At 39.6% G+C, this 12,122-nt stretch overlaps 1 protein-coding gene across 3 annotated transcripts in view; it reads right to left on the minus strand.

Annotated features, from left to right (window-relative positions):
* Nucleotides 1–12,122, minus strand: part of LOC121314405 (kelch-like protein 18) — a 15,449-nt gene continuing 3,327 nt past the window's right edge. For 2 of the 3 annotated variants that reach the window (XM_041247636.1, XM_041247638.1), the window contains exons 2-10: nt 11,909–12,039; nt 10,605–10,745; nt 10,074–10,272; nt 7,822–7,982; nt 3,430–3,566; nt 2,956–3,178; nt 2,505–2,651; nt 2,124–2,235; nt 1–1,667 (exon numbers count right to left, since the gene is read on the minus strand). In XM_041247636.1, coding sequence (XP_041103570.1) covers nt 1,281–1,667; nt 2,124–2,235; nt 2,505–2,651; nt 2,956–3,178; nt 3,430–3,566; nt 7,822–7,982; nt 10,074–10,272; nt 10,605–10,745; nt 11,909–12,039 — 1,638 coding nt within the window. In that variant the 3' untranslated portion in view covers nt 1–1,280. The remainder of the gene's footprint in view (nt 1,668–2,123; nt 2,236–2,504; nt 2,652–2,955; nt 3,179–3,429; nt 3,567–7,821; nt 7,983–10,073; nt 10,273–10,604; nt 10,746–11,908; nt 12,040–12,122) is intronic. The other variant, XM_041247637.1, reaches the window with a different exon arrangement.

A 12,122-nucleotide genomic window follows, 5' to 3' on the forward strand; every position in this document is an offset into this window, starting at 1 on the left:
GCTTTATTGCCCATTTGGTTTCTGTATTGTGGCATAGCATACTGGCTTACTTTTATGTAATTGGTTTAGAATCCTTACATGTGGTATAAGAGACATCATATATCATATTGTAATTGTAGTAAAAGGAACTCTATATCCAAAACCGCTATTCCTAAGCTCTTATATAAAAAATCTCCAAAAGCTTCACAATTCAACCTAAACACTTTCAGATGGGCTCCAGTGATTACTCCAGTGAGATATGATGGCTTGATGACGGTGTGCCAAAAGGATTCATATTCAGAATCTATTATTAGTAACACCTCACTTAAAGCAACTGGCTAATCAAAACATGACGCGCAACACAAACGAGATATGGGCAATACCCTCAGGTGATAAAACAATACAAGGAACAGAAATACCGAGCTGGAACAGAAAGAAAGAAAATAGAAGCAGCAAATAGCAAGAATAAAAATATACAAGCATTACAGTAGCAGGTTCACAGTAGTTCTTTCCACATTCAAGCGGTCGTAAGAGACAGTTCCCTGCTTACCACCACCCAAAGCACAGTTTTTCCAGAACACTAACTTTGTCTACAATTTTAGTCTTATGACCCGATTTTAACTTTTTACTGATTTTAACTTCCTGAAACATACTTAAAAATCAGTGATGGGTCCAAGAAAACTCACAGGCTGTTAATTCCAAGCATCAACAATGTAAAATTATAGAATCTCACATAAACATACATCATTAAGAATTATACACTATATTTTAACAAGATTATGAAAATGTTTTGGTAATGCTTTATTTGGAGGGAGCTTCATCATGCTACTGACCAGAGTCAAAGTCTTTTCTAACAGTGCTGGTTCACATTTTAACCTTTCCTTTACCTGCCCTGAAAACTGATCCAAAGACCATACAGACAAGACCCTGCCAACCCTGCAGACAAAACTGACAGTTTTGTTGAAGGCTTTGTGATTGAGAAACCCTGTTAACAACCAGGAACTTGACAGTTGTAGCTAAAAAGAACTTGTGATCGTTCCACTGGGTTCCACTAGGCTGGAATACAGACAAGACACCCAGAAGAGACAAGAGGCTGGACAATCTAACTGGCTATCTGCTGTCCACCGGCCACTCTTCATTGCACACGCAGCTTTGCATCGGCCAGTCAAGCTCTCCAGGAAACGTACCACTGATCTTTTATTACATTTTTTTACTCAAATAATCCACAAGGTCCCTCTCCGTTTTGGAATTCATAAATTAAGAAACAAAAAGTAACAGAAAGTACAAGTGGACAGCTGGCGCTATACTGGGAGGAGAGGCACACACCCGACCCCAACGCCCCCTTCGTGACACACCATGGGGGCCATGAAAGTCCAGGTGTTGGTCTCAGCGTCGTACATCTCCACCGAGTTCAGGTTAGACTGGCCGTCGTAGCCACCCACAGTGTACAGCCGGCCACAGTTGGCCACGAGTGAGACTCGGCTGCGCCGCGTGTTCATGGGCACTAGAAAGCTCCACTGGTCAGCTGCTGAGCTGTACACCTCTGCCATGCTCAGGAAGCCAGAGCCATCGTAGCCGCCTGCCACATACAGCTTGCTGCCCAGGGCCGCTGAGCCATGGCGACATCGCTTGTTCATCATGCCCGCCACAGGGTGCCAAGAGGAGGTGTGCTGGTTGTAGTACTCCATCTGCAGGAGGTTGGGGGGATTACAGTGAGTTCAAGTGGTAAACAGTGAATGAATGTTTCAAATGAAAGGCAAAACCTGTTTTAAAGAGGACGCATTAGATAGACCTTTTGTCTAATGGTATTGCAATTGGCAAAACATCCTCTGAGAGAGCCATAATAAGGTTTGTACCATTTGATAAGAAGCTGAATTATACAATTTGTCGTGACGAGAGACAGCATCATGTGAAAGAGGTGGCAAGCAAGATATCCAAGTTGGATATAGGAAAATGTTCTGCAATGTATTGTAAATATTTAAAATTACACACTGTGGCACCTGGAGCATTTTTAAATGGTTATGTTTGAGTAGGTTCTAATTCACAGCATCTTCAAATTGTTGCAGATCATAAAGGAAAAAAAAACACATAGGCATTAAAAATAAATAAACAAAACAAAATGAAATGAGAGCAGGCAGACTGACCGAGTTGAATATCTGCAGCCCATCATGCCCCCCTGAGACGTAGATCCTCCCCTCAAACACAGTGACCCCGGCCGCGCTGCGACTGGCACTCATGGGGGTCGCTATCGTCCACCTGGGGAGAAACGCAGTCGAGTGAGCAACAGCTGGGCATAAAGCACTGATCTGATTAACTTTTGCTTTCACATTCTTTTTACAATGAGGTTTATTTCAATATTTCTATTTGATGCAGTTCCTACTACAGTGCAGTGTTTAGGAGTTAAGAAACAGAGTCGCAGGCACGCAACACTGAAACATAAACATATGGTTGGTTTGTAAGGAAGCACCTTTGCATTTTACATTGCTTTTACATTTAACATGTATTGTTTATTTTAAAACTTTAACCTTGATAGATGAAAAACAATAAATTGAAAGATCGTGACTGACTTGTCCGATTCAGGAGAGTAACACTCCACTGAGCTGAGGGATGCATTTCCATCGTACCCTCCACAAACATAGATCTGTCCATCCACCACCACTGTTCCCATTGCACTACAAAGCGAGAAGGAAAAGGAATGCAAACTGAAACTGCAGAACTTAGGTCTTGTAGATGGCTTTACAGACAGGCATTTCACAAAAAGATTACTGCACACAGCATAAAAACACCAACTTAGGCTATTGAGTTCAGATATAAAAGAGAAAATTACAAACAATATTTAGCTGAATTTAAAAAACAAAAAAAAAGAAAAACACAAATGTCTTATTTAGAAATGAGTCCCTGTCCAACAATGACTTAGTTGGGACCATGTTGCTGGTGGTGTATTGCCCTGTTCAATTAGTGTATTCCTCTCCTCACCTTCGGTTACTGTTCATGCTTGCCACCCGTGTCCAGGTTTCCGTCTCTGGGTTAAACACTTCCACAGTACTCAAACGTGACTGGCCGTCATACCCTCCTATTGCATACAGAAGGCCATTCACCACGGCCACGCCAACCCGGCTGCGCGTCGTCGTCATTGGCTGACACCTCTCCCATCGGTTGGCAACTGGGTCAAACATTTCCACCACGTTGAGGGAGTCACCTGCATAAACATTTGCTACTTCACTTCACTTGGAATTAAACGTAGTTCATCTGTAGGAGACACAAGCTTCCTGCAATCCAAACATCATCTTGGATGCGTCTGGTACTACTTGCAGAAACAGACGGTTATAAACTGCAATCTAAAAAAAAAATAAAAAGGAATAGTCTTTCCTCCCCATATCCCCCATTTGTTTATTTGTTGTTACAAGTCATCTGTTCCCATTTCATCCCCATCCCTTCTTGGCAAGGTACCTGCGGAGTTGAGCCCCCCGACTGCATAGATCAGGCCTGCTATGGAGGTGCAGCAGCGCTGCCGGGTTTTGAACGCTGGGAGGTGTGGCCGTCGCTCAGGCATCAGGTGGTAGTCTTTTGCCTCATCAACTAGATCTCTGCAGGGAGAGAGGCAGTGTGTAACAGCTAATACGCAGATTTAACACGCTGATTATACATAGAAGCACACGCCTAAAAGTAGAGTTACACATACATGACTTGAGCGAGAGACTGTGTTTGGGGGAGAGTGCCCATCATGTCCGCTGCAAATGCCACTTAACTTTTTCTATGCTCCATGTTTTCAGTAATGTTCTCTAACTTTGTAATACCTTTCAATGAGCCATGCAAATAGCTCTCAGTACAGTACTACCTATACTTTTAAATCCCACATACACTAGGATTTCCAACACTATGTGCATGGTGTCATGCTCATAATGTAGGCTACATTAGCCACTTATTGGTACTGGGCATTCAATATTATCAAATAAAAAATACTGAAACTGCTTATATGATCTGACATACATAGGAATATTTAAATTTCACATCAAAATGGAATAAAGTCAAATGAAATGACTATTTTAGTGAATCTTCTCTAAACTTCCAAGAGCTAAAATCTTCTTTTTGGAATTGGCAAAACAATACATTTGAACTGATGAACACAAAATAAGAAAAAAAAATGGGCTCACCAATGGCTCTCATGATAGGGCTGCCCTTGAAACTTTCATTATAAATATATCGAGTTGCTTCTTGTATAAACAAAGGAAGGCGGACTGAAGCTAACATTCTCAAAGCTTAAGACTGTTATGCAGCCATGTTTCTTGATGACGCTTAGATAAAATGGTGTGGCCATTTTGCACACTTCTATAGGAAAACACACTATTGTGTACCAAGTACTTCATGATTGTAATGCTATGGTTCCAAACACCACTTCCCTATACAAGTATAAAAAAAACATAACTGCTTTCTGGTAGACAACTGTGGTGTGTAATCATTGCAATTAAACTTTCGGTTATAACTGATAAAACACCCCCAACACAAAAAAAAGAGATCGGTGTATATCTAATAAACACCAGAAAAACACTGAAAATTGTTACTCAATTCATGCTGACCTGACTCCTTTCCCATTGAAAAAAAAAAAAAACACAAAAACAGTCTGCGCCATCTAATCAGGACACTGAATCAGGATTTCTGCATAAATGGGATACAACTCTGGGAGACAGTTCTTTCCAAAGCTATTTTTTGTCGTTTAATTGGGACGTCACTTTATTTAATTGGTATACAGAATTTTCAAATGATGAAGAGAGAACGCTTTTCAGAGCAAGACAGGTTCGCATAGCACAGTGCAGTGAATATGCGATTATGCTGTGACTTAAACTATGATGGACCTGAGTCTCCTGTGGTTTCTCAGGCTTCTGTTGCAAAGAAAGTTGGCGTGTCAACATCGCAGATGCCTCATGATTTCATTCGTTTTCATTTCATGTAGAAATAAAAAACAAAGAATAATTTAGCAAAAAAAACAATAATTGACTTGTTGGTTATTTAAAGTTTAATCACAATGTAATGTGACTTCATTCTTTTTCTTTTCATTTAGAAACAAAAAAGGGTGACTAAGGTCTTCTCAAATGCCTCTCGTTTGATTGGATCAACAGCTTATTCAGGATATTTTCCCGATAAAGCTGCGCCCACTGTACCTACAAAAAAAAATGTTGGGCAATGTCCCTCCTTCCTGACTTGTATTTCGCATTGATTTGTAAAGTATACTTTAAACCCACCCCAAACTACTGATGGGCAGCAAATTCCTACATTTCTATTGGAGGATTGTAACAGTCTTATGCAAGATGTTCTTGCTCGCGTGATTTAAAGCTATATTACAGTACTATAGGTAGTATTCACACGCTCGTGGAATTTAAAACAGAATTGCAAATTGTGGCAAAATGTAAAAAAATGCCTAAACACACAAAAACCTCAGAAGAATGTGCACGTGACCATAAGGACTTCATTGTGGAAGACAGCGAAGGAAAGAAGGTATAACCAGAGAGTGCAAGTACTGTACTGTCAAGTTACTAAGGCTGCTACGATTTTTCAATCGATTCCATTCCTCATTATAGACATTGATATAAATATTGGATAACACTATGTAACACAATTTTTGTTCCTGGTTAGTAAGTGTTATTTCCTAATTGCTTATGCCTCAAAAGTATAGAAAATTGCTATTATTCCCCACAAACTTTGCTTTTGTGACCAGGACAGTGATATTTCAAAATATCACTATTTCCAATGGGAAAACGGGCAAATGTGTGTCTTTTCGTGCACATAAAGTCAGAAAAAAACAACAAATGAATCCAAATTAACATGTATTTATACTAAAGTAATACAAAAATGACTACAAAAGATTTAGAAGCGAGTAGTTTTTCGAGATTTACGATTATACTGTAAATACAGTTACACGGTGTAACCGATTCAGCAATTATATTTTTGTAACACACATAGTTAATAACATTATCGAAGTTTATCAACGAAACCGCACCGAACGCCCTGCCTTGCTGTTTACAGTATTTCTGCCAGAGAAGCAGTGGGCGTGCCCTTCTTTTCGTGCTCGTGTTAACTAGCATCTGATTTGCTGGTTCCATCCTACCAGTGATTCAGTTTTGAAAATGCTTTGTAAGTACGCCCTCTGTGTATTCGATGTAAACAAACAAAAAAGCGCACCACCTTGAATCCAGAGCAGGACGACAGGCTTGTACTCCTGACAAACAGCCTGTAAATAAACTGTGCACACTGAAGACAAATGATTGTATATAGGTTGTGCTTCTTTGGTGTTTCAAAATTAAAATTCAAAAGTTATGTAATGTAATAATGAACATTTAACAATATTCAATAATGTTTAAAGAAAAAAAACAAAACAAAACAAAAACGATCAGTGATGTTAATCTTGGCTTGACCTCTAGTGGGTATGCATGTTGTGGTAAGTAAATCAATTTATTTGTATAATTATTATGATGATGATGATGATGTTGTTGTTTTAGGCAGGGATTTCCGCACTGTGCGTTTCACAAGATAGTGAAGGTTAGGCGGTACAGTATTAACAAGATGCAATGCGTGATGCTGTAGCTGTCACTGAAAAAAAAAGAAAAAGACGTTTTTCATAAACTCATGTCTAGTTTACATAGATTACATTTCAAAGTACTATAATCTGTTTGGAATACATATTAGTAACACCCCTGTAGTATGTTAAACTTGCTTTAGGCTTGTTTCTCCTGACGCTACCAAGCGTAATTACCTTTCGCATTCACAAGCTATTACTTAACTGCAATGATATTAAAATAATCACGTCGGAGAGAGAGAGGAATGAAGCAACAATGTATGAGGGCAGTACAATCATCCATATTTATTCGAACTATTCGATTTTGTGTGCCCAATTAATCGATTGCGATTTGGAAGCTTAACGAACAGCCCTACGAGTTACCATACATATTGTGACAGACAAAAAAACGAAAATGAACCATTAACAATAATTTCACTCTGTATATAAAAAGTAAAAGCCCTGAGAAAAAAATAAATAAAAAATGACATAACAAAAAATAGATTACAAAAAATAAGCACTAAAAAATGTAATTAATAAAAACCGAACAGAAGCCCTATGTATAATAATAAATGTTTCTTACCCTATTTTACAGTTTAAGTAAAACTATATTTTGCCCTGTATTTCTAATGATATATTTTTATTCTGTAACTACAGTATTAGCTTCTCCATGATGCCGTTCTCTCCAACATAGCTGTGACTGACAAAACAGTTTTCCTTTCCCCACACTTGCTGCTTCACTATGATTGGCTACAAGTGGGTTAGGACGAAAAAAATCGCTGTGCGCTCAGAAAAGGCGCTTCGCTACAGACGTTATCTCTTCACAGCAGTGTGGACACTCACATTGAAATACATGGGAGACAAATGCCCAATTCAAATGTCTCCTCACTTCTGCAATTCCACTACTGACAAAGATCAACACGCAACTTCCATTCCCTGTCTCAAGCCAATCAGCAAACCAAAGTAAGAGATGTTCAAGGGTCCAGACTGGCTATTCTCCACCTGGCCTTGCCATTGGTATCTGCAGCATGATGACGTGAACTAACCTCAACTAGCACAACACCCTGGGCACCATGCAGTGGTCCTTTTCTCAGATGAGCTTCTGGGAATGTGGCGCACTCACACAAACACATTTTCAGTTGGCTTTACGGATCCTGAGTAGCACGAATCTTTGACTGTCTAATGTTTCCTTTAGGTAAGCTAGTACAAGATCATGGCTAATCGGGGTCTGTGAAACCAGTTGTTTATACAGTTTCCATCTGCTGCAGCTCAGAGAACTGCCCCGCACTCACCTGCACTTGTGGCAGCAGCGCACCAGGTCCTCCTGCTGCATGCGGTCTGCCAGGAACTGTGGCCGGCACAGCGGCAGCCGGGTCTTGGAGAGCAGGTCGGGCAGGCGTGGCTCTCGCTGATCTCGCTTGTGCCGCACCCAGGCTAGTACTGCCTCAAACACCTAGCACAGGTAAGCATCTTTAATTAAGGACACTTCTACAGTTTAGACAATAATGAAATTATTGGCAAAAAATTCAATCTTAAATCCTGTTTTAGCTTCCATTAATTGCGACACGTTAGTAATTATTTCGCTCTTACTCGCTCCCTTTCTTTTCAAAATAAAGCCATGGCCCAGTTCACTCCAACAAGTAAGGGTGACAAGTCATTTTGCCATGGCACTTAACATGTAGCCCGAGTTATATTTAAACAAGATGGAGACCCTGGCCTTATAACACAAAATATTATTAGCGTTATTTAGGGTTTGTAAGAGTTACTGTGGATGTCACTGTATCGTTTAAGATATGACATTTAAATGCTTCTAACTAACAAATTAATTTAATTATAGCAAATATTTCCATCTAAAAACAGGATATATGGTATACACTGGGTTAAAGAAAGTGTTCTCAGTTTGCTTGCCTCGTCTTCCAGGAAGTCTGTTAATGCTTTACTTCCTTTGACAAAGCATAATACTGGCTGCAAAGCAGGTCAGTCATTAGGGGACAATCTCACTCTACAGGTGAAATTACCCTGGAAGTACAAGATAGTCAAAAAGCATGGCTTGCAAACAGAGCTTTGTTTAAGATAGTGTACTACCAGATATGACCCTTTACAACAAAAATAGATGTTTGCTAATACATGTGTTTCTTTCAAAACTGCTAGTTTTAAGCTACAATTAATGGTTTGCCCGCAATAAATTAACTAAAAAATGTAATCATCGTTATAATTCATAGGCTTCATAGTTGTTTCCTACTAATCCCTTCAGCACTGTCTGATTACATTTAATCTGTGCCTTCAATACATCTACGGAAATGGATGGAAATGGAAATGAAACTGCCAGGAACAGGTGGGACCTGGGAATAAAGAGTTTTAAATCTCACAGGAACAGATGGGAGCAAGACTGAAGGCTGCGGGGAAGAGCAGTACTAAATGTTTGTCAGACAAGCTGCAAGAACTTTACTGTCTGAATCGTTAACCACGCCCATGGTTGCTTTTCGTTTCAACCCATCCATATTTTCTGGAAACAAAACAGTGTAACCTATTCAAAACTTGCTGGTGGCCAACAGGGTGCTAACAATTCCTGCCACAAGCACTCCGTCAGAGAAGAATTTTAGCACTGCCGGTAGAACGATAGAGGAGAGATGTATTCAGCTGAATCCAGAAACTCTTGATTCTTTTCCTTCACAGCAACTTAGTTTTTACACAATAAAACTGAATTTAGAGGGCAAAATGCAAGTTGCAGTATGCCAGGGTTGTTGAACTCATATCCCAGAGGGCTGCAGTGTCTTCAGGCTTTCATTCCACCCACAGCTCTCAGATAATGAACAGGTCTACTTATCTGATTATTGAACACATTTAACACTTGTCCAGTCCTCAAAGTGTTGAACTTGTATAGTACCTTGCTTTCTTCATGATCATTAAAAAAAAAAAAAAACGTAAAAGACCTAAACTAATTTTAAATAATTTTTTCATAATTAGATTAATTAAATTTATTGGGAGTTCATGTTGGCGTGAAACTCAAAAGGCTGTGGCCATCAAGTTTTTTTTTTTTTTCTTCTGTTAACACATTATGCATAATAAAACGGTTGAAGTAGGTTTGTGCGGTTCTTGTTATTCTTGTAATAGGTAATATAGCTGTAGTAAATTACATTTTAAAAATTGAACTGGGAACAGGATGAGAATGAAAAACACAAGAAAAAAGGGTAACCCGAAAAATATCCTGCCTGAATGGTATGTTATACAGCGAGAGGTCTTTTCTCATTTTCTTAAATATAATGGGACGGGAAGGACATTTTTTTGACAAGATGGGATGGGACGGGAATAATTTTTTTCATTTTTTTTTTTTTTTTTATGTACGGAACAGTATGGGATTCGAACAAAAATTTTAATTGAAACATTTTTCACAGGATGGGATGGAAACATTTTTGATCAGACAGGATGGGACAGTTTCATTCCCCTGTCATTCTCTACCTTGAATAATTGTGATAAAATGTACAAGGATGCCACAGTGTTCCCCCATCTGCAGGACAAAGCCTGGTTTGGTTGAGGCTCTGACCTGCTCCTCTGCCTTGACATTGAGCTCGTCACGGCCCACAAGCTCCAGCACCTCCTCCAGCCCCAGCGCCAGGAACTCCTCGGACATAGACACTTCCACAAAGTGCTGGTGGATGAAGCTGTTGGCCGCATCGTACAGCACCGTGCACATCATGGCCTCTGCGAACTGACGCACGCCCAGGCAGTTCTTTGGGTGTAGCCTGAGAGAGGAGGGAAGGGGAAGACAGGAAAATGAATTCACATTTTTATAACTGCTGATCACAATTCATGTAAAAACAGAACCTTGACAGACAGTTGGCAGCAGGACAGGATGCCATACCCCCCCCCCCAATTAGAATATACTGTACATATAGTGTACTCACTACCTTTGTGCTAATGAATATCCTTGGCATTAGGAAAGGCTTTAGAAAAATTAATCTGTAATTAGACTTGTTTGTGGGTACTGACTGATTTTTTCATGTGTATCTTATTACGTATAGTTTATATTTTTTAATATGAAGCTAATTCATGGAGTGCCTTGTTTCTAAAGTACCTCTCTCGGAGGAAGGTGCAGCAGGCATCCTTAACGTTCTGGAGCTGCAGGAAGCTGGCTCCGATCAGCAGGGACTGCACATTTTGCTGGTCTATCGTCAGAGCACCATTGTAAGCAAAGTTTATTAGAGATTCCAGAGCACTGTGAGACAGAGAGAGAGAGTGAACTTTGATTCAGTTTTATATAAAAGGGTTGCTAGCCAGGGGTTTTGTAATATAACTGCCCCCTTTTTCTTTCGTTCAATTTGGAATATGCAGATACTGATCATGTGCTTGTAGTTCAAACCCACTCCAACGGTCCAGATGAAATTACACCATGTGACCTACATCACAAGAACCAGGTTGCAGCAGTAGATCACTATTTGCTTATCACAAATTGATGTAAAAACACTTCCAGGGGATGTTTCCTATCTTTGTATCCACTTTAAGTCTTGGAAGGGAAACATCTTGTATTCCATAAAGTTCACATATAATTTTTAAAATTTCTAAAAATGTAATTTAAAAAAACATGACAATGACATACAATTAAAAAAAAAAAAAAATCTAGTAAAATATCTAGTGAAATTCTATAAGACTATATAAAACCTGCATTTTTTTTTTTAAATCTATGAAAATGTAAAATCAACCATCAGAACCGGTGGTGGTTTTGGAAACACTGCTAATATAAGCCTTGAAGTACAACTCTTGATTGAAGACTCCAAGACCAAGTGCTGTGGTGGCAGATTGACTATTGAAAGATTCAAAGAAAGGGGCTTTACTTTAATCAACCAATACCCCACCCAGGTAGGTCATAGCCTGATTTTAGAGCATTTCTCCGCACTAGGGGAACCCTTTAATTACCCCTACAAACGGGTGGTTGGTAAAACCTAGGGAAAGTCTCCGGTCTAAAAAAAATCCAGCTGTGGCTTATCCTGGCGGGGTATAGGTGGATCAAATCAACCCCTTAGTGTTATCAGATACACAAGTTTCAACACATTCATGATTGGTGTGTGCCTAGGAGGGCAGGGTTTGGTTGTAGAGCTTATGTGGTCAAAAAAGTCCCCACAGAAATGGAAAACTAAAAAAAGAAAACCTTAAGATATAGGCCATCCCCCTAATGTTTTAATATATACTTTGAACTTAAATCAAGTTTTTAAGAGAAAACTTTCAATGCTGGGGTATTATCTTTAGCCCCAACTTTTATTATTGTGGCAATCAATACCCTTAGTATTAGGAATAGTAAATCTACTGTATATGGGAGTCAGGTCCTCATACCCACAATGAAGAAACATGTGAGTGTATCTGCGTGTACACACACAGCACTACCTGGGGTCCAGGCCCTGCATCACAATCTCGTCCTGCTTACACTCCAGCATGTTGTTGGTGAACATGGCGTGGAAGTATGGGATTGAAGCAGCCAACACAATCCTGTGAGCACTGAACTTGTGATCCCCAACCTAAGAGTGGTAAGAAAGAAAGATAAACAGTAATGTACTCCCTTTCCGTTCCAAGCCTGTCTGGCCTACTGGCCCAGTTACCC

The sequence above is a fragment of the Polyodon spathula genome, chromosome 4 (genome assembly GCF_017654505.1).
Source record: "Polyodon spathula isolate WHYD16114869_AA chromosome 4, ASM1765450v1, whole genome shotgun sequence".
Taxonomy (NCBI): domain Eukaryota; kingdom Metazoa; phylum Chordata; class Actinopteri; order Acipenseriformes; family Polyodontidae; genus Polyodon; species Polyodon spathula.